At 51.1% G+C, this 25,107-nt stretch overlaps 2 protein-coding genes across 8 annotated transcripts in view; one reads left to right on the top strand and one right to left on the bottom strand.

The window, feature by feature from the left end:
- The first annotated feature begins 757 nt into the window (after positions 1 to 757).
- Positions 758 to 3,698, top strand: SLFNL1 (schlafen like 1). The gene is made up of 4 exons (XM_024554900.2): positions 758 to 1,144; positions 1,681 to 2,208; positions 2,480 to 2,623; positions 3,576 to 3,698. The coding sequence occupies exons 1-4, from the start codon at positions 758 to 760 to the stop codon at positions 3,696 to 3,698; spliced, it is 1,182 nt and encodes a 393-aa protein (XP_024410668.2).
- Positions 3,699 to 6,661: 2,963 nt separating this feature from the next.
- CTPS1 (CTP synthase 1) overlaps positions 6,662 to 25,107 on the bottom strand; it is a 30,148-nt gene continuing 11,702 nt past the window's right edge. For 6 of the 7 annotated variants that reach the window (XM_024554643.3, XM_024554644.3, XM_045190895.2 and 3 more), the window contains exons 6-19: positions 24,968 to 25,051; positions 24,406 to 24,486; positions 20,386 to 20,537; positions 19,028 to 19,160; positions 16,851 to 16,939; positions 15,729 to 15,823; positions 14,904 to 14,966; positions 13,037 to 13,080; positions 11,738 to 11,834; positions 10,450 to 10,505; positions 10,261 to 10,357; positions 9,543 to 9,687; positions 8,894 to 8,980; positions 6,662 to 7,547 (exon numbers count right to left, since the gene is read on the bottom strand). In XM_024554643.3, coding sequence (XP_024410411.1) covers positions 8,896 to 8,980; positions 9,543 to 9,687; positions 10,261 to 10,357; positions 10,450 to 10,505; positions 11,738 to 11,834; positions 13,037 to 13,080; positions 14,904 to 14,966; positions 15,729 to 15,823; positions 16,851 to 16,939; positions 19,028 to 19,160; positions 20,386 to 20,537; positions 24,406 to 24,486; positions 24,968 to 25,051 — 1,221 coding nt within the window. In that variant the 3' untranslated portion in view covers positions 6,662 to 7,547; positions 8,894 to 8,895. Of the gene's footprint in view, positions 7,551 to 8,893; positions 8,981 to 9,542; positions 9,688 to 10,260; positions 10,358 to 10,449; positions 10,506 to 11,737; positions 11,835 to 13,036; positions 13,081 to 14,903; positions 14,967 to 15,728; positions 15,824 to 16,850; positions 16,940 to 19,027; positions 19,161 to 20,385; positions 20,538 to 24,405; positions 24,487 to 24,967; positions 25,052 to 25,107 lie in introns of all 7 variants that reach the window. The other variant, XM_071220884.1, reaches the window with a different exon arrangement.

Here is a 25,107-nt window from a genome sequence, read left to right as displayed (position 1 = left end):
ACAAGGCTCCTAAAATTATACATATACATGCAAAGCCCATTCTTCTGGGGAGAAGCCATGGCTTTCATCAGTGTGCCCAAAGTATAAAAACCTCTGCTCTTAAACCCTCTGAGCCAGCCCTGACTCCATCAGAGCCTCTTCTGGGCTCACACCAGGTTCAGACCAGGCAAGTGGAAGCAGCAGAGGGGCCTCAGGCAGGCCTCGAAACCCCGGGTGAAGAAAGCCTCCTCCGGGCCCTTGAACAGGCTTCCCTAGTGCCTGGAAGCAGCAGTAATCTCTGGTGGGCAGGAAACCCCATGGCCTGAGCCTGTGGACTAGGGAGGGAAGACAGGACCCCTGGGCCAATGAAAGGATATGGGGAGCCTCAGAGACCCGAGTCCTGGCCCCCTCTGTCCCTCTCTGGACACGTGCCCCTCAGTCTTCCCTTCTGTGGAATGGAGGGGCAGGCTCACATGCTCCGGTCTCCGGCTCAGTGCTGTCTGACTCTCTGCTGTCCTGCTCCAGGCCTGGGTGGCAGGACCCTTGCTGCTAGTCCTCTGCCCTCTCTTTCTCTGGCCCTCCCCAGCCCCTGCCCATCTGTGACCCTCCCAGGAGCCTTGCTTGGCACCCCTTGAGTTCTGGGAGGCCTGGGCCAAGCTGAGAGCCCAGGGCCCTGGGGACAGCAGCCAGCGGTAGCAATCCTGGAAGCCCTTCTGAGGGAGACCCCTCCAGAGACCCCCAGGAAGAGATCAGCACAAAACAGGTGCAGGAGCCCCTTATGGAGTCCCCAGGCAAGCAGCTCCGGCAGGAGGTCCCTGCAGAGGAGTCCCTGCCTACACACTCAGGCCTGGAGCGGGCTCCCAGCACACATATTCTCTACGTGGGCCACCTGAACCCCCAGTTCTCGGTGCCAGTGCTCACCTGCCTGCTCCGAGACACCCTGGAGCGGCTGGAGGTGCCGGTGGCACGGGAGCACATCGAGGTGGTGAGGCGGCCGCGGAAGGCCCACGCCCTGGTGCGAGTGGCCACCCACGCGGACACCCTGGCCTCCCTCCCCTGGCGCCTGCAAAGAGCCTTGGAGAAGCACCAGATCATCAAGGAGCTGGTGGCCCGTGGGAAGGAGCTGGTGTTGGGAGTGGGTCCCCAGCCGGTAGACCACAGAGAGGTAAGTGAGGCTTTCCTGGGGTCCACCAGGCCTGCCAGTCCCAGAGCCTCACCCAGGCCTACGGGTATGCACAGCCTCACTGGGGCTTTAGGGAAAAGTTTCAGGAGGATCAGGAAGGGAGCGAGGGTTCTGGGAGCCCCTGCTGTTCAGAGACATGAAACTGTCACATGGGGCCTCAGGGCACTAAGGGACCTCCTGGTGATCCAGTCCTGATAGGCCTCAGAGGTCTATCCACACACAACCCAGGCGGGAAGAGATTGCCCCACAGGTGTCCCAGCTTCAGCCCCGGAAAGGAGAACTTTTCTCACCCGACGTGCATTTCACAGTCCACCTGGGAAGCAACAGCGGTTCAAGCCCTTGATCCAGCAGGAGTTCTCTCATTGGCTGCACGACCTTGGGCAGAATGAGACCCCTCTGCCTGGAGGACATAGGGATTCCTGAGTGGGCTGAGCCCCAGCGTGGTGGAGGTGGGGGTTCTGGGCAGCCTGTCCCTCCTGGTGCCCTGGTCTGGGCTCCCAACTCTTGCCCCACCTCAGCAGGAAGACAGCGGCCCCAGCCGTGGCCCCAGCCCGGGCCCCAACCCCGGCCCCAGGCGGAGCCCGGGCTCCGGCCTCCCATGGGCCAGGAGCACCAACACCCCGCCTGCCCAGGCCCCAGGGTGGCCTAGCTCCCAGTACCGACCCAGGGGCACGCGCTCGGACAGCGCCATCATGCACCAGGAGATCCAGGGACAGGAGCGGCTTTTCCAGGGCGCCTTCCTGGGCAGCGAGACACGCAATGTGGAGTTCAAGAGGGGCGGCGGCGAGTACCTGAGCCAGGCCTTCAAGCACCACCTGCGGCGCTATGCATGTGCCTTCCTCAACGGGGAGGGTGGCAGCCTACTGGTGGGCGTCGATGACAGCGGGCTGGTGCGGGGTGTCCACTGCAGCCACCGTGAAGAGGACCGCATGCGTCTGCTGGTGGACTCCATCCTGCAGGGCTTCAAGCCCCAGGTCTTCCCCGACGCCTACGCGCTCACCTTCATCCCCGTGGTCAGCACCAACGCCAGCAGCACGCCCCTCAAGGTGCGCTGCGGGACAGGAAGGTCTCTGGGGCTGTTTTGTCATGTCTTGTCATCACTCTACACGTGATGGCCCACATCTACTCTGCTCAGCAATGCTGGGCAGGGGGTGGCGGCAAAGAGGAGTCGGGGAAATGGGTGACTAGAAAAGAGACTTGAAACAGCCCGGCCCCACCAGGCTGCCCCCTGGCCCATGAGCCAGGAGCAAGCAGGGCAGTGTTTGGGCGGCACACTGCCCGGTGCCGCATCCCAGAGCTGCCACTGCCCTCACCCAGGTGATCCGCCTGAGCGTGCATGCCCCCAAGGCCCAGGCAGAGCCGCGGCTCTATGAGACAGACCAGGGAGAGGTGTTCCTGCGGCGGGATGGCAGCGTCCAGGGCCCGCTGACCGTCCATGACATCCAGGAGTGGTGCAGACAGGTAAGTGGCTGAGGCTGGGTGGGTGGGATGGGGGCACCAAGCTGGCCCTGGGCCCCTTCACCACTCGCTGAACAGTCCTGGGCCAGCCCTCGAATTTCCCTTGGCGCTGCATTGCCCTGTGAGTGTGCTGGAGGGGCTGAGTTGGAATAACCCTGCTACCTCCTGTATTCCCCTGTTGTGTGGCTTGGGGGAACCAGCAAGTAGAATATTGAGAAGTTTTAAGACAACCCCGAGGACTCTATATCACATTTTGGGGGAGGCCCTCAAGATAGGGGCAGTGAGTGCTAGACACAGTGCCAAAGAAAAGCATTTTCAAGAAACATGAGGTGACGGAAAAGCAGAGGAGGGCAAGGGGCTCATGGAGAGAGAAGGACATGGGCAGTGGCAGGGGTGGAGGGGGCCTGCCAACCTGAGCCTGCCTCTGGTACTCAAGGAGGCTGCAAAGGATGGGTCATCCCAAGGCCTGGGATGCTCAGCTTCCCTTAAGACCCCAGGGCTGACTCGGTCGGGGGTGGCTGCATGACCAGAGGACCTGGCCTCTCCACCTAGCAGTGCCAACCCAGTGCTGAGTGGCCTTGAGCAAGCCCCCCAGGCTCTCTGAGCCTTGCCTTCCTCCATCAGTTCAACCCCAAGAGTAGGGTGTGAGGACCTGAGAGGAAGTCAGCTTAGACCGCAATTTTCAACTGGTGTGCCCAAGAATTTTTAAAACGTACAACACCTGATGATTTAGTCAGGGGCACTGACCTCTTTTCCCTTAAACTGTCAAATAAAAAGTGACAACAGCAAACACAATAGCCCTCTGGTGTGAATGAATCAAAATTATACCTATTTGTCAGACCGGCAAAAAATATATTTCATGTGCCACAGTTTTATTAATTAGCTGATGCATGCCAAAGATGAAAAAGGTTGAAAATCGCTGGCTCAGACATCTGTTTCTATGATGTCCCCTCAGAAGTGGGCAGCGGAGCAGAGCAAGCTGGAGGAGAGGGTGAAGGCATTGACGGTGGAGAAGGAGCAGCTCCAGCAGCAGCTGCAGCAGCACGGGCCCGTCTCCTGCACCTGCTGCGTCCTGTGAGGCCCTACGGGCCAGTGAGGGCAAGGGTGAAGCTGCCACTCTCCCTGTGAAATCAGGAGATGCTGCAATTTCCTACTGGAGCCAAAGTCCTCCCAATAAACCCATCTAGCTGCTCAGAGGGCACTGGGAGCACCAGGTGTCCTTGCCCCTTCGGGAGCACTGTACACGCATAGGCTGGTCCCCACATGGCTTCAATCCTGAGCAGACCCCAGACTGGGTGGCTAAGAAACTGCTTTTAGCATGATCTCCAAGGAATCTTACCTTCAGAAAGAACCTGTAGAAACTCGGCCAGAGCTATACCAGGGCTGAGCTAGAAGGGACCGTCCCTGTCCCTACGATGCTCATCTTGCCCAGCCCGGGGTCTATTGACTCCAGTTGGCTACACAAGGCCAGAAAGGAATTCGTGGTCTTGGGAAATCCCCCCTGCAGATGGCAAGGCACATGGGTAACTGTGGTTACAGGGCAAACAGGCTACCTTGCAGCCCCTACCCCTGGCATGCTGGAAATTGTGATTCTTGTTGCTCTTTAATAAACTAGAGGAACCTGGGGCAGGAATGATTATTTCTAGGACACCTGGCCAACCAGGTGGATGCAGCTGGGCTGAGTCCCATACCCAGTTCTGTCTAGGAGGTCAAGCCAGCCCTGGGTTCTTACCATACAGAGATGAGGGGGAAGGAGCCCAGATGAGCAGGTTCCAGCCCAGCTCCACCTTAATGACTGGGTACCTTGGGGTAAAGTGCTACCTCTTTGCAGCTAGCAGTGTACTTGGCCACCGTCAGGCTTGTGCTGTGTCTCTCCAGCACATAGCAGCTCCTGCCCAAAAAGGGTCTGACTTCCATTCCAAGCACCCTCTGGCCACTGGAGCAGTCCCGCTCAGCCATTTCCCCACCTCCCTCTCCACCAACAGAGCCAGAGCCACCAGAAAGGCAGCATCTGAATCAGGCCAGGCCGGGGCTCCCCACTACATTGACAGCAAAGCCCACACCACGGCCGTCCTTGACCTGACCCAGCTGCCCTGAACTCCTCCTCCTGCCCCTCCCGCCCCTACTCATGCACTGCAGCAACACTGACCAACTTGTGTTTTTTTTTTTTTAAGATTTTATTTATGTATTTTTAGAGAGAGGGGAAGGGAGGGGGAAAGAGAGGGAGAGAAACATCTATGTGTGGTTGCCTGTCACACGCCCCCTACTGGGGACCTGGCCTGCAACCCAGGCATGTGCCCTGACTGGGAATCAAACTGGCAACCTTTCGATTTGCAGGCTGGTGCTCAATCCACTCAGCCACACCAGCCAGGGCCCGTCTATTTTAAATTACATGCCCCCACCCCCTCCCGGCTTCCATGCAGATGCTAGCTAGCCCAGGCATCGCCATCCTCAGAAATGCTCCTACTGGGAAACAGCTGGTTTCTACCAAGGCAGGTGCAGTCATGTTGCAGCGGAGCTGCTCCAGGCTGCTAAGAACCAGCCCGATCACCTGGGTGGAAGGACACCACAAAACCTTCACCCAGCTTCCTCCCCCAAAGCCTCTGGGTGGTGGTCAGTGGGCACTGGGCATGGAAGACCACCCTCCAATGCAGGCTCAGCTTTGGCCCTCATTCCTGGTACAGTCTCCTCTGCACAGCTGGTTGGCAAGGTTGGTCAGGCTTCCCAAGCCCTGGAAAGGCACTGGGGTCCCTTTTCTAGAAAGTCATGCAAGTGACCAGCACCTAACGACTGGCCATCTGCGGCACTCTTAAAGGCGGGGTGGGGGAACATCTAACCATCACGGTTTCTGCAAAATGCCTCACAACACCCAAGGCATTTTCCCAGGGAGCACTGCCTTCACCGCCAGCATGTCAGAGCCCTCAGTCCGGGGAGCAGCCTTTACAAGAAGAACAGATGACTGTCTGGTGGGACCGCTGGCTAGGGAGAGGTGAAAGCTCACCCAACAAGCCCCTCTCAAAGTGCTGTGCCAGACAAGTACGAAGGCCACCACAAGTGAAGGCATTTTATTTGGCATGAGAAAAGGGGTCAAAGGCAGCTGGGCCGCTCTTGGTCAGGAGGAAGGAACAGCAGCTTCTGGGCCTCGGCGGTGATGGTGGCCCTGGACTAGTCAAAGGATAAAAGGGACCCACTTCTTTTCTGGATCTCTCTGATGGAAGAGCGCAATGGTGAGAAGCCTTTTCTCCCCCATCCCTGGTTTCTCAGAGGCGAATGAGTGAGTGTTGTTGATCACTGACAAGCACCCTGGCCTGAGCCCCAAGCCTCTGCAGGAGACCATTCGTGAGCAGGTGTGCTTGGCAGCCACAGGGTCCGAATTGCTAAGTTCACTTTGAAGGAAAAACCACCCAGGGCCATGACCTTTGAGGCTGCCCGCAGGGCGCAAAGCAGTCCTGCAGGCCCCCAGCCCCAGCCATGTGTGGGGGGGGGGGTCCCAGGTCTCGCCCAGCAGAGGGAGGGAGGGCCTCCTTCATAAATAAGACGTCACTCCTCCTTTCTCAAAACTGAACAGTGCACACAGCACCCACGAGTCTTTGAATCTCTACCTTTGTATGACGAGAACCTGAATGTGATGTCTCTTGGCAAATTCTGGTCCCTACTTTTTAAAAAAGTCTTTAATTTTTTTAATCTGAGGATATTTTTTAATTGATTTTAGAGAGAAATATTGGTGTGAGAAACACGGATTGGTCACCTCCCATACACGCCCCGACCGGGACCAAACCCACAGCCTCGGTATGAGCCCTGACCAGGGATCGAAACCACGGCCTCTAGGTGTGCCGGCCGACGCTCCAATCGACCGAGCCGCCCGGCCAGGACTCCTCTCTTACTTTTTAAACAAACCATCAGATCACCCATTTGAAGATGCCCATCTGGAGGACAGCCGGGAAGGACAGGTCAGGTGGCCGACCGCGCACAGACACACCTGGCACTAGACGCCCTCTGTCGGCGTGACAGAAACAGCAATACAAACAGTGCGCAGCGCTTGTTCTGCATGATTTATTTCTGAAGTTAGAGTACGCAAGTCCAGCCAGAACACAGAGGGCACACAGCTGTGCCATCGTTACATCAAGTGAAGAAAATAGATTTTCGTATTGCCTTTCAACTGCAGTAACACCATCCGGGCAGGAAGAATCGCTTCAAGCAAAGCTGTCTATATGTGAGAGGGTTTTAGAGGCAGCTTCCCCCCAAAATTCTTTGTTCTTTTTTTAAGCGACCCCTTGATGCAAGGAGTGTTTCCCAGCCCCAGGAAAGAAGCACAGCCAGAGGGCAGGGATTCTAAAATCGGGCTTCAGAGACACAGACTTCTTGCCACTTCATGTGACAGCAAACTGGCCGTCCCTTTGAACAAGTACCAGCTACAGCTGGCACGGAGAGTCCCCGCGGCACAGAGCGGGGCCAAGGCTGTTTCTGTGTCACTGCCCTTGGCAGCAAGCCCTCAGGTCGCCGGCACCGAGTGCTGCGCCAGCTACAACCCCCCTCGGCGCTAAGCACACGCGGCACACTCTTTGTAATGGTCTGGGCCTCCCTGGGGAGGCCAGAGGCTGCGCTCTCGAATCCAGACTCCTGGTGGTAGCTGGAGAAATGAGACGAGTGACAAGCACTCCACCAGGCCCGTCTGTCACCCACTCGTGCCCAGATGTCCTGCTCCTCATCTGAGGCCGGGAGACCGAAATGGAGAGTGTCACCACCAGGCCGCACACCGTGTAGGAGCCGATACATGATGGACGTGCACGTCACAGTCTCCCGGATACCTTTCCCCCATAATAAAATATTCTTAATAAAAACATAATTTAAAGGAAGTGTCAAAAGCTGAGTGTAAAATCAAAGCTGTAAACTCCCAAAGTCTGGAGACTCTCTTGAAGAATCACCCCTGCTTAAAAAAAAAATAAAAATAAATTAACAATTCTGTTATATGTATGTTAAAGTAGAAAAGTCAAAATTTTTATCAGCTGCTAGGGTAAAACTATGTCTTTTTCTTTGAAGACCAGTAGTAGGAGCCTAAAATGAATAATCACAAGCTAAACTCCTAACTCCTATGAAATGATACATTTTTAAGACCTTACACGGACTTCTGTACCTGCCCCAGTAAGACTCTTCACAGCACCGCCTCCTAGCCGTGCCACGGGCAGCGCGTTCTCCACTCAGCGGGGCATTCAGAAATTCTACGTAACTGACCGAACACGTGCCCTACCGCTAGGTTTCCTTTCTCTTGGTGGCAATTTCTTAGACTACGGACCAGCCTCTCGCACACCATCAGATGGAGGGCGTCGACCGTCCACGTGGGCTACATGCTCGCCAGGCAGCAGGGGTAAGCAACCACCGCCCTCCTCCCCCTACGAGCACACCTCTCTCGCCTACCCACCTCATTCCGGTTATCACCGGCCAGGTGGCCGGCCAACCAAGGCAGAGGGGAGCAGTCGTGTGGCCACCCGACCAGATCTGCGCAAAGCAGAGCCCACTGGTGGCGAACGCGAGGTGCGCAGGAGCCAAGGAGGCTACCTGCCCGTGCCTGGGCAAGAGCTCCTCTTACCTGTGAGGGGACCCCCACCCCAAATATGAGACCACACCACATCCCTGGCTCTCCTTTGAGACCCCACAGATCCCTGACGGACACCCCTAATCCCTCTGATACCCTCAGCAGCAGACTGTGGTGTTGCTGCCACAGCTCGCCCAGCTACCCTCGCAGGGCTCCGCCCCCTCACGGCGGCACACACAGCTACTGTGCGGTGTAGACGCACACGCCCTGTCACTGTAAAGACACCGAGTTGGTCCAAAGATTGTTTGGATTTTAAGGGATCTCCAGAATAAGGAGCGATTAACAGAAAAGTGCTACATGTGTAATTTTCAAAGCACTTCCTCATGAAAGCTGAGGCTCTGCAAAAATGACAAATAGCACATTGTCACACCCGTCACCTCTTTCGGGATCTCTAGTTTATGGATACACGAGGCATTGAATGGCTAAGAACCCAGTTCTCCGGGATTCGGTCGGACTGGCACCTGAACACGGCAATCGGCAAGAGCCTGGAGCCCCGGGAGCACGGTGGGCCGCCGCTTGTACTTGGAGGGGTCGCACCCGTTTGATGCCCAGGCCAACCTCATCATTTTCAGTCTCCGGCAGATAAAAATGTTAACACTAAACTCATGATATCCTTACAATTCTAGTGTTATCACCATTAAAAAAAGCCCTAAACTAAAGCTTAAAAATACATACGTTACCTTCAGTCATGATTTATTGATGGAAACTTCAGTTCAGTGATTTCCGAGTCGGGGGAGCTGCTTCCGCTTCTGTCACTATACGTGTCCCTGTAGAATCCACACAGCTTATTCATTTCCCACCAAAAACTCGCTTAACGTCCCTGTTTCTGTAATCGCCGTTACAACAAGGACACTTGTCTGCCCTCAGCAGAAACCAGAAAGACTTCACTACATGACCTATTCAGCATAAAGCTGTAGAACTTCTAGTTACAGAAGATACACATCTGAATTATACTTCAGTCGTGATGCCCTAACCACCAACTCAGAGTTACTAACAGGTCCCGGATTAAGGCGCACAGGGACGTGAAACTGCCAGGCTGTGGCCGGCACCCTGGGGAAACCACATTCCCCTTGGCCTGTAGGGCCCTACTTATAAATGTAGCCCCAGAACCCCGATGCTACAGACAGGGGGGCTTGACCACAGGAAGTGCCGGGGGAAGGTCCCGGGCAGCACGGGAGCAGTCTGCGGAAACCCCAGGGGAGGAGAGGTCACCTGCATGTCAGAGACCACACAGCCAGGCCCCTAGCCCCTGTGGCCCTGCTCACGCCAGGGTGATGGCTCGCTGTCATGGACCCGTGGCCACTGAAGGACTGCAGAAGCCGGACCCACCTGGGCGAGAGCCTGCAGCCTTTCTGGAGGTAATGCTGGAGCCTCCCCACGGAGGCCAGAAGGAGACCAAAGTACGGCGGGGATGGCTTGATAGGTCTGGACAGGAACTCGGGGTGGTACTGAACCCCGACAAAAAAGGGATGCTCTGAAACAGAGAAGTGAGAGAGACAACTTCGCTGTGAGTGTGTGCGTCAAATGCAGACGAGGAGAAAAAGCTGGTTAAACATTTCACATTCCCACAAACACTGTAATTATCTGAAAACAGCTTCTTGAGTGGAGCCTGGGTAGAAGTAACCACAAGGCACGGGAGATGTGAAGCCCCTCCCCGCACGCTGTCACACTCCTGGTGAAGGGACCTCCTCCCCAGGTTCCTGTCCCTGGCTCCCCAAACCTCTAAGGAGTTGTGTCATGCGGGTCACGTCAGATTTGAAAGCGGGACTCATAGACCAAGTCCGTGCTCTCATCCCGGAGAACGAGGAACCGAGGCCAGAGGTGAGAGAGCTGCCCACAGACACCATGGCACGAGGCTCGTCCTTGGGGACCCTACCGTCCCAGGGCTCCAGACACCTCCTCCACCAAGACGCCCTCCCCGCTCAGAGCACAGTGCTGTTCCCCAACTGTGCCAGGTCGAGGGTAGTAACTAACATTTTCATATTTGCCCACATGCCAAGAAAACCGTACTAAGTTTTCCATTAAATACAACAGCCCAAGTAATGACCTTCCAACTCCACGATTTCCATCCTCTCTCCTCCAACGTCTTGGCCAACAAACTTCAAGCCTTGCTCCTCCAAACACTTTTTCAAGACTGGGTTCACCTGTTGAGGAGTGAAGAATAATTCCTCAGCTTACTATTCCCAAAGTAACAGAAAGAAGAAAATTTTAAAAGTCACAAAGCTCAATTCCTCACCTCAAATCTGTGGCGATGCCTCTCTTCCAAGTAATCTGGATCTCCATAGAGTTTCCCTGGCAAAAAAAAGAAAAAAGGCAAGTAAGCTGATATAAAGAATTCCGATTTTACAAAAAATTAAAAAAAAAACTATTCGCGCCCACATCCTGCTTTCCACTTTACCGTTATCATCTACACAGTCAGGCCTCTGAAGATTACTTCTGTGACTCTCCCGCCCGCCACAGCCACCGGCTGCGAGCAGCGGGGACTAAGTCCTGGGCACTGACTCTTCTCGACCACAGCACGACCGACTATGACAGAAACAGACTTGCATCGCCACCCGCCAACACGCGGTCCCTGAGGTACAAAGCGCTTCTGCTGGAAACTGCCTTGGAGAACAAATCAGGACGCAGCAACCGCCCAAAGCCCTGAGAGAGATGTGTTAAGAGCCACACCGGTGCCCATCAGGCTGGTGCCAGGCAGTTAAGTCACAGTCGTCCAGATCCCGAGTGCCCCGGGCTGCCGTGAACAAGTATGTGCTGTGCCGGCAGGGGTGCTGTTTCTCCAGCCACTCAGGGTGGCCGGGCGAGAGCCCCGCACCCACGGGACGCGAGAGATGGAAGGACTAAAAGATCACTCCCTCGACTCCAACTATGCTGCTGCCCGACCCCCTAAGAGACACACGGCTGCCTCTGCTAACGCAGGGTGGCGCGAGAGCAGGCTTACAGCTGTGAGTACACAGGACAGCCTATTCCTGTATCGTTATTTAAGTATTGTATTGTTTTCCACACAGACCGTATCTTGCCCCACCCTGTATAGACAGAATTTCCCCAGTAGGCAAGAAAACGAAATCTTAATTTTCTTATTTATTGTCTTAAATATCTTCCGCCCCAAATTTTCCCTAAATCTTTATCACCTGCAAGTATTTTTAGAATTAAATCTACCTAGGTTGAACCTAATGAAACTGCCATTTTTTGTGTGGGACAAAAACTGCCAACATCAGCCATTTCAGACGGTTTAATCTCACAGGTTAGGTAGGGACAGATTACAGTGGGTCTCACCTAACTGCCTCACTCTGGCGACGCCCACAGCCACAGTCCCGGGCCCAACCGCACCACCCGCAGCCTTCCCAGGACGCGTGCTGCGGCTTCGCCTGCTTCACCGCGCCCCAACAGTGCACGACTAGGAAGGGACAAGAACTGCTCAAGCAGGAACAGAACCAAACACCCCAGAGCCCAGCACCACCCGAGACACTCCCGGAGGAGCCGAGCCCGAGGCTGGGCCCGTGGGCGGTGGGGGCAGCTCTTACTCATGACGGAGTTCTTGGTCTGGAACAGGGTTCTCCTCTTGCCCAGCCGCATGGTCCCGCCCATCTGCCCGGGGTTGTGCTCTGGCATGTCTATGACCTGGAGGTGTCGAAACACAAACACGCACTAGCACGCTGCTTCCGTTAGAAGCGGACCACCGGCACTGAATGAAATGAGCCTGTGGGGAGGCTCTCATCCCCCAGCCGGTCCTAGTAGGAGACGTCTGTCGTGGGAAAATGCCTCCCAATGAGTACTTTTAAACCATCACTGAGTAGGGCTGAATCCTCTGGCCCATCCTCATGAGTGGCAGGCCGTCCCTGCACCCAGCACTTGGGCTCACACGTGCTGCTGGGCGGCAGCAGTTCTCACAAAGACTAACACAGCTGCACGTACACCAGACAGGACCTGGGATCACACACGTCCACCTGAGCCGTCTGACCTTCTCTGTGCCCTGCTCTTCCACCGCCCCCACCACATTTCAAAACCTCTGTTTTTCTCCGCCTGCAGTCTTGGTATTAGCAAAGTGCAGTTTCAGGTCAACAGACATATATACTGATGATGTCAAAGAGCCTTGAGACCAAGAGCTTTGCCCATCTTGTTTAACGCGGCATCCTCAGTGTCAAGAACAGGCCTGCCACCCCTGGGCTGGGGGGTCAAAGACAAATGAGGCCCCGTCCTCGCCCATGAGCCACATTCCTCTGGTCGGAGACACAGCACGAGGTATGCTGGTCTCCAAAGGCCTCGGCTACCATTAAACAAATCGGTGCTATATTCCAGAAGTTCTTTAGTGATGTGCTCATCTTCCAGGGTTCTTGGGGATGAAATGAATCAAAAGTAGGTTTACAGTTGTACACACAGAACAATTTTTGTGTTATAATTTATTCTTGTATTAGTTTCCCCAACGAACAACTGTAAACCCACTTTTGCCCACCCCTGTACATAAAGCAGTGGACAATGCCCAGCACATAATCAGAGCCTGTGAGTGTCCGTATCGGTATTATTATAAGGTGCTCCTGGGAGCTACGGGGAGTCGGAAAGGGGAATTATTTTAGTCCGGACCCCCCAGCTGCCCGGGGTGGCACCTGTCCTTAACACTTTCTGTGGCGAGCTGGGAAGAACGGTGAGGAATTACACAACGAAAAAGGAAATCCCTCCTGTCCTGCAGGTCGGAAAGTCAGGGCCTCCGGGTTCTCTGGGACGCGCCCACATGGCCTCACTTCCTGTCTCCAACCGCCAACCACTTTCAGCGGTGACCCGTTCCCACCCTCCGAGCCCTGGTGAGAGACAAACACTGGACTCACCACAGGATGGCTAGTGTTGGGGTCAAACTCTGTGGAATTGGCATCTGAAAAATCAAAATATTTGTGCTATGAAAATATTTACAAACAAATCTGATTGCTTAGAAGTTTCGTTCCTAAGCTCTCAATCACAATTTCCCTCCTATTTAAAGTCATTCAGTGATTAAAACAAAAAACTGGGACAATATTTTAAAGATATAAAATATACACACAAGCACATTTTTTCCATTAAATCTGTAACTCCCTGGGAGGGTCGAAGCCGTACAAAATGGCGACGTGGGAACTGACTGTAGCCTCAAGTGTCTCCACTTCCCATTCCAGACTGTCTCTCCAGGACGGGCGAGTCCTGTTTCTTTCACCCTCAGCATCTTATACACTGCCCTACTCAACATCAGAAACTAGCTGACTTGAAAAACCTAAATACCCTTTCCATCTTTTACTGAGTTGAGCATCTACCCATAAGCAAAACCACTGAAGACTTAAAGGGACGGCACCAGCCCCTGGTCCTGCTGCGCATCTGGTCTTTCTCCCTGACTGTGCTAGGTGTTACTCCCCTGCTGGGCCTCAGTCGAAGGAAAGCTCGTCACCAGGCCACTCATCCCCCGGGGAAGCCGAGTGGTGGCAGGAGGTGACGGCTGTGAAGGGTCGGTCGACAGTGCCCAGAGGAGCAGCTCTAGGGTGGTGGGTGGGCAGGGTACCTGCTCAGCAGCCGGAAGCTAAGGCACGCTGCCTCCGAGAGCGGGCCACCACCTGCAGTGTTACCGTGAGGCGACCTCTCAGGAAAGATGGGACTGAGCCCAGCTGTTCACAGCAGGCTGGCCACAGAAGAACCACGTGTACTTCGTAAAGCCAGAGACCTGTACGTTCTTTCAGGTTGCTTTGGTTCTTTTTCTTAGAACTCAGGTCTTTCTGAAAAGCTACACTGTCAGCTGGGCTACAGGGAATGAGGGGTTGTGGCAGACTCTTCCAGTGGGGGCCGCAATGAACCACGCCCCCCGTACCTCTACCACCCGCTCTGGGCTTGGCCATGGGACATCGGCAAGCTTAACACATGCTCGCCCAGTGGGCCTGTCATTTGGAAGCCGGTCAGTCTTCCTGCTGTGAGGCAGCTCAGGTTGAATTAGTAACGGATAAGCTGCTACACAGAGAGACCTTTGCGGTGTCCCTGCTGGGCAGAGCTGAACGCAGGGAAGGGTGATCTCAGACATGCCACGTGGAGAACACCAGTCACTCCACAGAATACTGAGACATGAATTACTGTGTTGGAAGCCACCGAGCTGTGGGATGGACTGGACACAGTGATGCAGTCAGCCAGGCACAGAGCCTACAGGACTATTTCCTATTTGCCATCCCTGCGCTGGGCCTATCCAAGTGCACTATTTCATTTACTATTTGCAACCGTGTGAAATGGATACCAACATCACCCTCTTTTACAGAAGGTACAGAGGCCCAGAAAGGCTAAGGGATTTGCCAAGAATCACCCATAACAAGTGATAAAGTCAGAATTTGAGCCCTGGTCTGACCAGCCCCACAGCCCGAGTTCATAGCAACTGCACAGCCTCACACAGGCGGAGTTTCCTCGCTGGACACCAGCTCGAGGACTGTGGCCATGGCGACCAAAGTGTGAGGCTCTCCAGAGCAGGAAATACGGGGTCAGGAGCGGCCTCAGCTGTGCTCCCTCCTTCCTGGGGCTCTGCCTGGAGGAGCTGCGCCTTTCCTCAATGAAGGTCCTGTTAACAGGCCCCCGAGAGGTACTGGGAGACGGGGCCTGTCCTTCTCCATGGCTCCCGATGGCCCAAAAGGCACCAGCCTCCATGACCTCCTAGAACGTGTAAGCAGGTGTTTAACAAGCTTTTAAGTAGACACTTACCTTGCCATCCCAGCACATTTCTTGAAAACTCCACCACTGCCAGCTGCATTCCTAAGCACACGCCTTGCAGGTGGGAGAGGAAAACAAACGAAACCCCAGTGAAAAGGCGGCACCACACTCCCCACCAGCTGCTGGGCGCGGTGTCCTGCTGGCCCACAGCACTGCCCTCACAGGCCCTCCTAACTTCCTGCTGTAGACAGGCACCCGGCGATGTGTTGTCTGTATCAGATTTCAAAAACTGGATCTCCGTGGACGTGAAGACTCCACGTTTGGGAAGTTGTTCAATTTTAGAAATAAACAATATTTCTAAATATTCAGTATTTCAAAAAGTCAAGTTTTCCCACCCCACGAGGAAGCATCCTAAGTCACTTCACTCAACTACAGCCAGCTGGTGCTTCAAGGGAGGATGGCAAACAGGCTCCAATCTCTCTCGCCCAAAAGACAAGGTCAGTAAATAAACAGGATTTCCTGGTATTTCATTCTTGGAGACTTCCACCACATCTACATGCAACTCAAAGTTTAAACTTCGCACCTTAAAGGAGGGTTTGAATTTCTCCCCAACAGAACCAAAAACAGGCCAGCGTTTGGTTCTGCTAACAACCCCGTTTCACTTAGACTCCTGCTGGCACTGTCCTTGTGTTCTTTCCTACTTCTTTTTTTTTTTTTCAATTAATTTTTTAAAAATTTTTATTGTTATTCAATTACAGCTGTATGCCCTTTCTCCCCATCCCTCCACCCCACCCCAGCTGAACCCACCTCCCTCCCCCACCTCCACCCTCCCCCTTGATTTTGTCCATGTGTCCTTTATTCTTTCCTACTTCTTACCCAAAAAAGGCTTCTTCTGTTTCCGAGCCCAGGCGATAGCTTGGATTTTTCCTTCGGTCCCTCGAACACCAAATCCCCCCGGGACCAGCACTCCACTGCACGAGAGAGCACAGCACAAGGCGACCCCCTGTCCACCAGTCCGGCTCCGATCACCACCCGGAGCGGTGCAGTTAGTCCACACACCCGGCACCGGGCTACGCCTGCGACCACAGGACTGCCAGCGAGCTGAAGGGAGACACCACGCACTTCGCGCACACACAGAACCACGGACTTTCCTCAGTGACGCTACAACGTGCTCGTAACAAGACAAGATGCTACGGAAAAGTGAAACACTGCCACCAGGGCATCTGTCACAGGCATGGCCTCTGTCCTGGGTTTTTTTCTTTTTTCTGGTTTTCAGTCTGTATTAATATAAGCACAGTTTTCTCGCCTCTTGGCGTACTGTACTGTGCTCCCTGGGTAGAAAGGGGCCTTTCCTCATCGGCTCAGAGGGCCACACCGACCTACGGTCTCAGCCACAGCTGCAGTAACAGTCCGTTCTTGTGAACTAGAAGTCCTTGCTCACGTTTCGGGGTTGTAAACAGCAGCTGCTGGAAAACAGACCCTCTACTGACAGACACTCGCCAGATCTCCGGACAGAAAGCTTCAAATAAGCCGCATCGACGGATGCGCACAGCAAACAGTAGCAGTAAAATGAGAACAGATCTCTTCAGATTCGACTACACTGATAAGCTGTATTTTGGTGAAGATTAAATCATCCAGTATGCAAGCTTTTCAATAATTAAAAGATAGTTAAACAAGCAGATTTACCACCAGCACGTGAAAGCACAGCACTTTGTGCATTAAAACAACCCCAAGCCGCCCTGACAACCCCAGGCCTGGCTCCGTTGGTTGGGTGTCAGCCCACAAAGTGAAAAGTCGCCGGTTCAATTCCCGGTCAGGGCATAGGCCTGGGTTGTGGGTTCAGCCCCCGCCAGAGTACACACGAGAGGCAACTGAGTAGTGGTGTTTCTCTCCCTCTTTCTCCCCTCCTTCACCTCTCTCTAAAAATAAATAAATAAAACCCCAAAACAAACAAACAAAACCCCCACGCCCTTCAAAAGCAGAGGCAGAGCTACTCACTGGGCGCTGCAGAGCTTCTGCCAGGCTTCGTGGTAGCGCACGGGCTCCTCCTGCAAGGTGCTCGGCTCCAAGTCCGTGGAATCGATGTACTGGGAGCAGCCGGGCGGGAGAAAAGAGGCGGCCCGTGACTCCAGGGCCGCGATCTTTCATAACTTCTATGTGATATGATCAGTGTCCCTTCTTTCTCAATTGCTTTTCATCGTTTTCAACTTTACTGGAGTTTAATTTACATACAGTAAAACATAAGCCCAGTGTCTGTCCCGGCCTCAAGTAGACAAGGGGCGGGCCACTCCGTGTCCACTCTGAGGACTTTATCACTCACTCAGAGGGGTGACCTCCCCACCTCGATCCAGTTATAAGAGGTACTGTCATCCCCAAAAGGTCCCTCTGCCCCCCTGTAAGCCACCTCCTGCCCGATTTCTTTCACCACAGGTTTTGCATCTTCTAGAATGTCACATGACTGGCACCGTACAGTGGAGCCTGTTCCTTCTGGCTGGCTTCTGTTCAGCACGCTTTTGAGATTCATCCATGTTGCTGTGTATGTCACAGTATGTTCCTGTTCATTACTGAGCAGTTGTCCCTTGTAGGAACAGACCCCGCTGTGTTCATACACTGACTGGCTCTGGACATCTGGGTTGTTTCCGGATTCTGGCTATTAAGAATAACTGGCCACTTATAGAAAGAAAGACGTTGAGTATCTTCACATATATCATGGGCATCTTCTATGAAAGTGTCTGTTCAAATCTCTTACCCACTTTTTAATTAGATTGTTCAACTACCTATTGCTTCCTGCCCTGACTTCCTTGAACAGGGAGGCAAGACCCAGGCGTGGCCCAGCTGAGGAGACTCACGACCAGGCCTTTGCCGGCCCACCGCCAGACATCCTCCCATTCCCCACTTGTCCCTGCTCCAGGCCCTTGGATATGCTCTACCTTCCGTCGGCAGTGCCCTTCCCTTCTGCCTTATGCATCTCCCCAAGCTCCCCCCGGTGTTCCTCCGTGAGGAAGCCTACCGTCCTCACACATCTAAGAAGGCCAGATCACCTGTCTTCTGTGTGCCCCTGTCACTCCTAAGAGACCCCACCGCCACCTCTCACCCCTACCATCTAACACACGATAGGCACGGGCCACCTTCAAGTGGATAAAACAAACGAATGATCCAAAGAACTACCAAAAATAAGTCAGAGCAGTGTAATGAGGTCCCGTAATTCTTAAAAAATGTTTAACAGGCCTTCCTTCCTACAGGAACCTGTTCACCGACACAAAGCAAACTAGATTATCACGCTGGGAAACCCCTGGAGACGTAGGAGGCAAACCCCAGTGTCCATGGCGAGCACATCTCCTGAAAAGCTGCAGCAGGGAGCTACGCCGCTGGGGAAAAGGTATGAAAGGGACAGGTGGAAGGTTCTCCGGAAGAGCTAACACACATAATACTTCCTCCACGCCAGGCATGGACTCAGCACTTCATGTGAACCCATTTAACTCTTATAATGACCCGAGGAGGAAGGTACTATCACTGCCCCTTTTTAAAGGGGAGGAAACTGAGACACAAAGAGAGTTAAGTAACTTGAGCAGGGTCACATATCTGGTAAGTGATGAAGCTGGAATGTGAGCCCTGGCTGTGTGGCTCTGGAACCCGTGGACCACTCTTTACGCTTGGCTGCCACAAGGAGACAGGCCGGGGCCACGTGCTGACGCTGCACCAGCTCAGCTCTGCCCTCCGTGGCACAGAGCAGAACTCCCAACTGCTATTACTGGGTCCCGCCAGGTTCCCAGCACTGACTGGGCAACTGGACACGTATTTCAGAGAAACCTCCCAGCCCTACGGGGCGGGTATCAGCCTTCCCACTTCACAGACGAGGGAACTGGAACCAGCAATTTTCAAAATGCTGCTGGCTGGCCAGGGCTCCCCATCCCCATGGGGCAATTTTACTCGGTCACTTGATATTCAGACCCAAGCGTTCACTGTCCCTCAGCTTCTACTCTCACCATCTCCCCCTTCATTATTTCCTGAAAATGCTCCACTGTTCTCTCAAAGCCAGGAGCCCACTACAAATCCCTTCTATTGCTACAAAGAAATCCTGAGCTCCAAAAACATAAAGCAGATAAGCAGCATGCAGGGAACGGCCGATGGCCTCCCTGTCCACGCCTCCGCTGTGCCTGGCCCTCCCTCCTTACCTTGATTTCCAGCTTGTGGTTGATGGCCAGTGCGGAATGCTCCAGAGCTTTAATGACAGAGGCGTACGAGTCTGAGAACTTGGTGTACTTGCCCACGAGGGCGATGGTGCAGGTCTCTAGCAAGCGATCGTATCTATCAACCGGAGGTCAAGAAACAACAAGTTACTTAGAATGTACATACAACCATGAGCTCAAAACTCCTTTTAAAGAGAAGAAAAGCAAGTCTGGGAAGAATTTAATGGGAGTGCCTATTTTCTGAGTACCAAACAGTAAAGAGGAGACAGTTTTCAGATCAATGTGGCAGGCTTTTTAACAAAACAGAATCTTAGAAGCTATTTCAAAGAGCTGGCGTCAAAATCTCAAGCATACTGGGGTGGTGAACACACTATGCAATATATACAGGCAATGAATTACGGAACTGCACATCTGAAACATTTATTAACCACTGTCGCCCCAATAAACTCAAAAAAAGAAAAAAATCTCATACTGTTTTACAAAAAAATTAAGATCCCAAAGGACAATAAAATTAACAGCAATTCACAAGAGTTAATCTGATGAAGTGAATAGTCAAATATATTATAGGACATACATACAACAGTCCATATCCATTAAAAATTTCCGTTATAAAGTTTAATTGGTAACAGGGCACAAATGTTTGTAACATTTTATGAAGAAAGGCCCTAAAACTGTGTGTCGTTCTTGTAGCTACAGGAAGACACACATAGAAATGGAAAGTCTGAAAGGGAGCGTGTCAAAATGAAACGAGAGGCTCCTCCCCCCAAATGCTTAACAGTATCGTCACGTTACTTTTGCGCCTGCAGTAAGGCACACCCAGTGCTCTGAGGCCCTGCGTGAAGACACCCGACGTGTCGTGTGAGCATCACGCAGCTTTAGGAGGAAAGGAGAATGGAGACAGTTGAAGGGACGAGTTCTGGTGGCGGTAGTACGAAAAGACTGCCATCTCTGCTGACTCTTTTCTGTGCAGGCTGAGTGCTATCTATGTTCCCAAACACAGCTCAGACATTTGGGATGCCCCCCAAAAGTGCTCCAGCCTCGGCCGGCCAGTGTGTGTGGGCCCTGCGAGTGTGCACTGACCCACTACCACCAGGATGCCTGTTTGCACCGATTTTCCAGCTGAAGGGAGACAAGGGTTTAGGTGTGTCATCTGAACTCACTTGTCACCTGGGCCAACTCTACCAGGACTTCCTCACCCATGAGGCAACCACATGACAGCCGAGAGCCTTTCTTAGCGCCCCTTACCATTTATAACCTTTCCCAGCAGGGGTTGATAGCACAGGAGTTGAATTCCCCGAGCCCTCCCTACAATGAAGAGAACAGGACTGGAGCTGGCAGCAAACCTGTCAGCCATCTCTTTCCACTTCATCAGCATTCTCCGTGACTGCCTCTCAACAGGAAGGTCAAGTCTTCTGAGAAAATAATCTACAACCCCCTGCTCCTCTAATAGCAAGGGCACTCGGTAGATGGACGAGACATCGTGGACACAGATCACCTGTTCAAATAGCAGAAAAGGTTACTTAATGAAAACAAGTAAAAACTCACTGGGCCGACAGCCTCCTACTGGCCATATGACCTTGGGAAAATAACTGTTCTAAATTTGAAAACAGAAAATAGGGCAATTTTCTAGAAAAAATATAAATTACCCAAACCAACTAACTCAAGAAGAATTTAAAAATAGTGGTGAGGGTGGAGGGGGGCACAGGGGAAAAACTGGGACAACTGAAATAGCATAATCAATAAAATATAATTTAAAAATAAAATAAAGTAAAAACAGTTGCTAATCTCTTATAAACATGGGTAAAAAAAAATCCAAAAGGAAAAAAACAAATCACAAACCAAACTACAAATGTAGTTTAGAAAAAAATCATGTCCATGTAGGCTTGCCGCCAGAACAGTGGTTCTCCACTTTGGCTCCACACTGGAGTCGCTGGAGCTTTAAAAGCCCGTGAGACAGCTGCGCCCGCACCGTCTCTGGGAGCAGGAGGCAGGCATCAGTACTTCACAAAGCGGAGTTTGAGAACCACCCCATTAGGGAATTTAACAGCAGAATTCACTACATGGACAGATGAAAGGAGAGGGAAAAAAATACTTCAGTGGATGCAATTTAATAAAAATTCAAAACCTATTCATAATAAAAAGTCTTGGTAAATTAGGAATTTTAAGGGAAAATATTTTTTAAAAACCCACAGCAAACATCATTTAGTTGCTATTTAATATTAATGCAAAAGTCTGGAACGAGGCAAAACTGGCCACTATCACTACTTTTATTCAGTGATGTACTAGAGGCATTAGCCATTACAACTAGATAAGAAAAAAATGTGTATGAACTGAAAAATAAACAATTACCACTAATTGCATATGATATTACTGTTTAATCCATAAAAAAATAAGAACATTTGCAGGAAAAAAGCAGAACAGAATGTTAGTAACATTAGCTTGTCTTGGGATCAGTAGGGTTTCCTATACGTGGGTCATATCTAATCAGGAAATATAACTTTTAAAAATATGCCATTCATGTAAGTAAACTATAAATACCTATAAATAAATCTAAAAAACTTTTCAAAGATAAATAAATCTAGAAAGCACCTTTATAAAGAAAATTACAAGCAAACGAGTGGATCCAAAAACTATGGTATATTTACACAATGGAATTCTACCCAGCAGAGAGAAAGAAGGAGCTTATACCCTTTGCAACAGCATGGATGGAACTGGAGAGCATTATGCTAAGTGAAATAAGCCAGGCGGTGAGGGACAAATACCATATGATCTCACCTTTAACTGGAACATAATCAATAGAAGAAAAAAGCAAACAAAATATAACCAGAGACATTGAAGTTAAGAACAATCTAACAATAGCGGGGGGGGGGGGGGGGGGGGGAAGACAGGGGGAAGAGGGGATTACAGGAACTACTATAAAGGACACATGGACAAAACCAAGGGGGAGGGTGGAGGTGGGGGAGGGAGGTGGGTTCAGCTGGGGTGGGGTGGAGGGATGGGGAAAAAAGGCATACAACTGTAATTGAATAACAATAAAAATTTTTTAAAATAAATAAATAAAAATAAAAATTCATTTATTAGAAAAAAAAAAAAGAAAGAAAATTACAGATTATTTGAGGATAGTCCTGTCAACAAACGGAGCCAGCACAACTGGACACCTACAGGCAAAAGGATGACTTCCAAGTTTTATTGAAAAGTTACTATATACAAAAGTTAACTCACAAAGGATCACAGACCTAAATGTAGCACCTAAACTTATAAAAGTTTTATAAGAAAACATAGAAGACAATCTTTATGACCTTGGTTAAATAGAGTGCTTAGAAATGACACCAAAAGCATAACGTATAAAGGAAAAAAAATGGATAAATTGGAGTTCATCAAAATGTAAAAGCTTCGTGCTCTGAAGGATACCATTAAGAAAATGAAAAGATAAGTCACAGACTGGGAGAAAAAATATGCAAATCATATCTGATGAAAGACTTACATTCAGAATATATACAGAACTCTTATAACTCAATCAGATAAGCAAAGCAACTTAAAAAGCAGGCATAAAATTTGAAGTTCAAATTTAAATACAGAAATAGCTGTCACATTTTTAAAGTGAATAATTTTAATGACAACCTGTTCTTTAACAAAATTGAATTACCTTCATTTGCTAGGATTAGAAATATCTACAATACTTGAAGTGTGGAAGCATTTTCTCAGTCTGTTGAGACCTTGCTTCTAGGTGTGTCCTGTTTTGGCGCAAATAAACTCATAAAAATTTTCTACAGGTTTGGACATTCTTACGTTGAGAAACTCAGCCACTTCAAAATGGAGTCATAGCTGCCATCCCAAAGGGACCGCCTTGCATGTCTGTCTTCTCAAACCTTTAGAATGTTTAAACAGGGCAAATAACCTTTGGACTGGGCCAAACCAACACTGCATTGCAAACAACTGTTTGCAAAGCTAACAGGAAAACACAAATTCTGGCTATTGAACTGAAAATTAAAGGCACTGTTTAGAATCAGCACCACCATGCATAGCTAAAGAATAACTTAGCTTATTTGCACCTATAGAAATTCCTTCTTGAACTCATTAACACCAACAGAAATTCCTTCCTTCTATTCATGTAACTATTCTTTTTTTTCTTTCTCAGAGAAACCTCCTGCTTTCACCCTCTAACTGGAACACTGTTTGGGTTTCTACCTGAATCGGTGCTTCCCAGACAGTAAAAAAATAAATCAGTCATAATAATAATAATAATTAAAATACATGATAAAAAGGCTGTTCATAACAATGAAATTATCCTGATATTCCACCTATTTGTTGTGACTCCCTTCATCCCAGCTCAGGAATCACATACAGGAACCTGGTCGCAGGCCCCAGGCTACCCTCACACCCCGAAGCCATCACCAAGATGGGAGAAGACAGCCACCTCCGCGGTGGTGAATGGCTTTCCTCTTGCCCTCTTCACTTTAATGCCCGGCCACTGATTTTACTATTTCTATACTCACTTCCATATTCCCGGTAGTCTGTAAATGGATTTCTCTTACTTTAACCCTGCTGTTTCATTCTCCCTTCTCTAAGCCAGCCAGGCTCCCCTGCTCAGTCTCCTGATCCTCAAATAACCTGGCAGCAAAACAAAGCATCCATAACTTAACCATAAAGCCCTTCAAATCCATAAAAACTCTTCTTCAACCGAACCCAGCCAAAGCTACAATCTCGACTTACCACCCCTAGAATTCCCATATCGTGCACCACACTTAGATGTACTACAGTTTCAAAATTTTGCATTTCCTGTACCACAGGTACCCTCCATTAGCACAGGTAACAAAAAGACTGTAAAACGGGCTTACAGCCTGCAACACCTTACACACCAGGCACCAGGGACAGGAGGCTGAGAAGGTGATCCCTGCCCTCCAGGAGCTCGAAGTCTGTATGGGGAGGCACCAGGCACACGTGAGAGGGCGGCACACTGGGCTCCCCACCAGCACCTTTGAGCCCAGAGGAGGGTCAACCTGAGGCTCAAGGGTGAGGAGGTGTGGCAGGTAAAGCTGCTCAGGTAATACTGGGTCCTAGCTGGGCCCCAAAGGAAGAAACTGAATAGGAAGACAGTGAGACCAACAGAGACAGCGGGACCCCCATTCGACATGGCCACAGCAAACAGTACAGGAAGTGGGAAGAGAAGAGGCAGGGGAGGTAAAGTTTGGGGATCCATGAGACACAAGGTAACGGAGTCACAGAGCCAGCAGGGACCAGTTCTTCTGGGGAACAATCTACTGTCTCAAATCCCGAAATGACAAGCCTTATGAAACTGGTGAAGAGACTTCAGGATAATTCGAAACAAAAATGATTCACATGAAGATGAAACTTCTACTCACTTGCTCGGGTTCAACATGGCAGAACATTGATATTTTCTCCTTCACTGACGTGTCGAGGGGATTCGAGCACCGGCACACAACCTGGCAGCAAAGAGAGCAAGGCATTTGGATAAAAGGGATTGCAACGCTGGGCTTCTCTCCTGATTGCAATGAAGGGAGATATCACGTTGTCAAGCTAACTCCTAGCACAACGCATGGACATTGTGACAATATCACGTGTCTGCAAAACTGAGAGCCCTGAATCCCCAACTGGAAAACATAACAGAGTGGCCACACAAACGCACAGGCTACTGAGCCACAAGGGCCAGCTGGGTTCACTCAACCGTCGTTCTCGGTCAGGAGGGAAGAGAGAATAAGGGACCGCTGAGGGGACATGTAAGATGCGACCACGCATGTGCTGGGTAGGAATCTCTGTAAACCACAGCCCCAGTTCCAAGAACCAGACTTATTTCTCCGCCATCAATTAAAAGCATGGCAAGAAAACAAAGGGCTTGCATCCCACGGAGGGAGATTTTAACAGACACGCAAGGTCAGGCTGAAGCCAGGCGGTCGGAAGTCTTACCAGATCTGGGGAAAGCCCAAGGCCTCTGAGTTCCCGAACACTGTTCTGGGTAGGTTTAGTCTTCTGTTCCCCTGTTGAACTTGGCTATTTTACAAAAGGAAAAGAAAATTTAATTTCTGTGTGATAGGAATTTTCAAGTA

This window comes from Desmodus rotundus, chromosome 3, assembly GCF_022682495.2.
Source record: "Desmodus rotundus isolate HL8 chromosome 3, HLdesRot8A.1, whole genome shotgun sequence".
NCBI classification, from domain to species: domain Eukaryota; kingdom Metazoa; phylum Chordata; class Mammalia; order Chiroptera; family Phyllostomidae; genus Desmodus; species Desmodus rotundus.
This window is presented reverse-complemented; position numbering and strand designations above follow the sequence as displayed.

What these genes read in the sequence shown, in the direction of transcription:
- SLFNL1 (XM_024554900.2), top strand. Translation starts at nt 758, where the DNA reads ATGGAGTCCCCAGGCAAGCAGCTCCGGCAGGAGGTCCCTGCAGAGGAG. An exon ending in AGCCGGTAGACCACAGAGAG is followed by an intron (nt 1,145 to 1,680) that starts GTAAGTGAGGCT and finishes GCCCCACCTCAG; the next exon opens with CAGGAAGACAGCGGCCCCAG. An exon ending in CCAGCAGCACGCCCCTCAAG is followed by an intron (nt 2,209 to 2,479) that starts GTGCGCTGCGGG and finishes GCCCTCACCCAG; the next exon opens with GTGATCCGCCTGAGCGTGCA.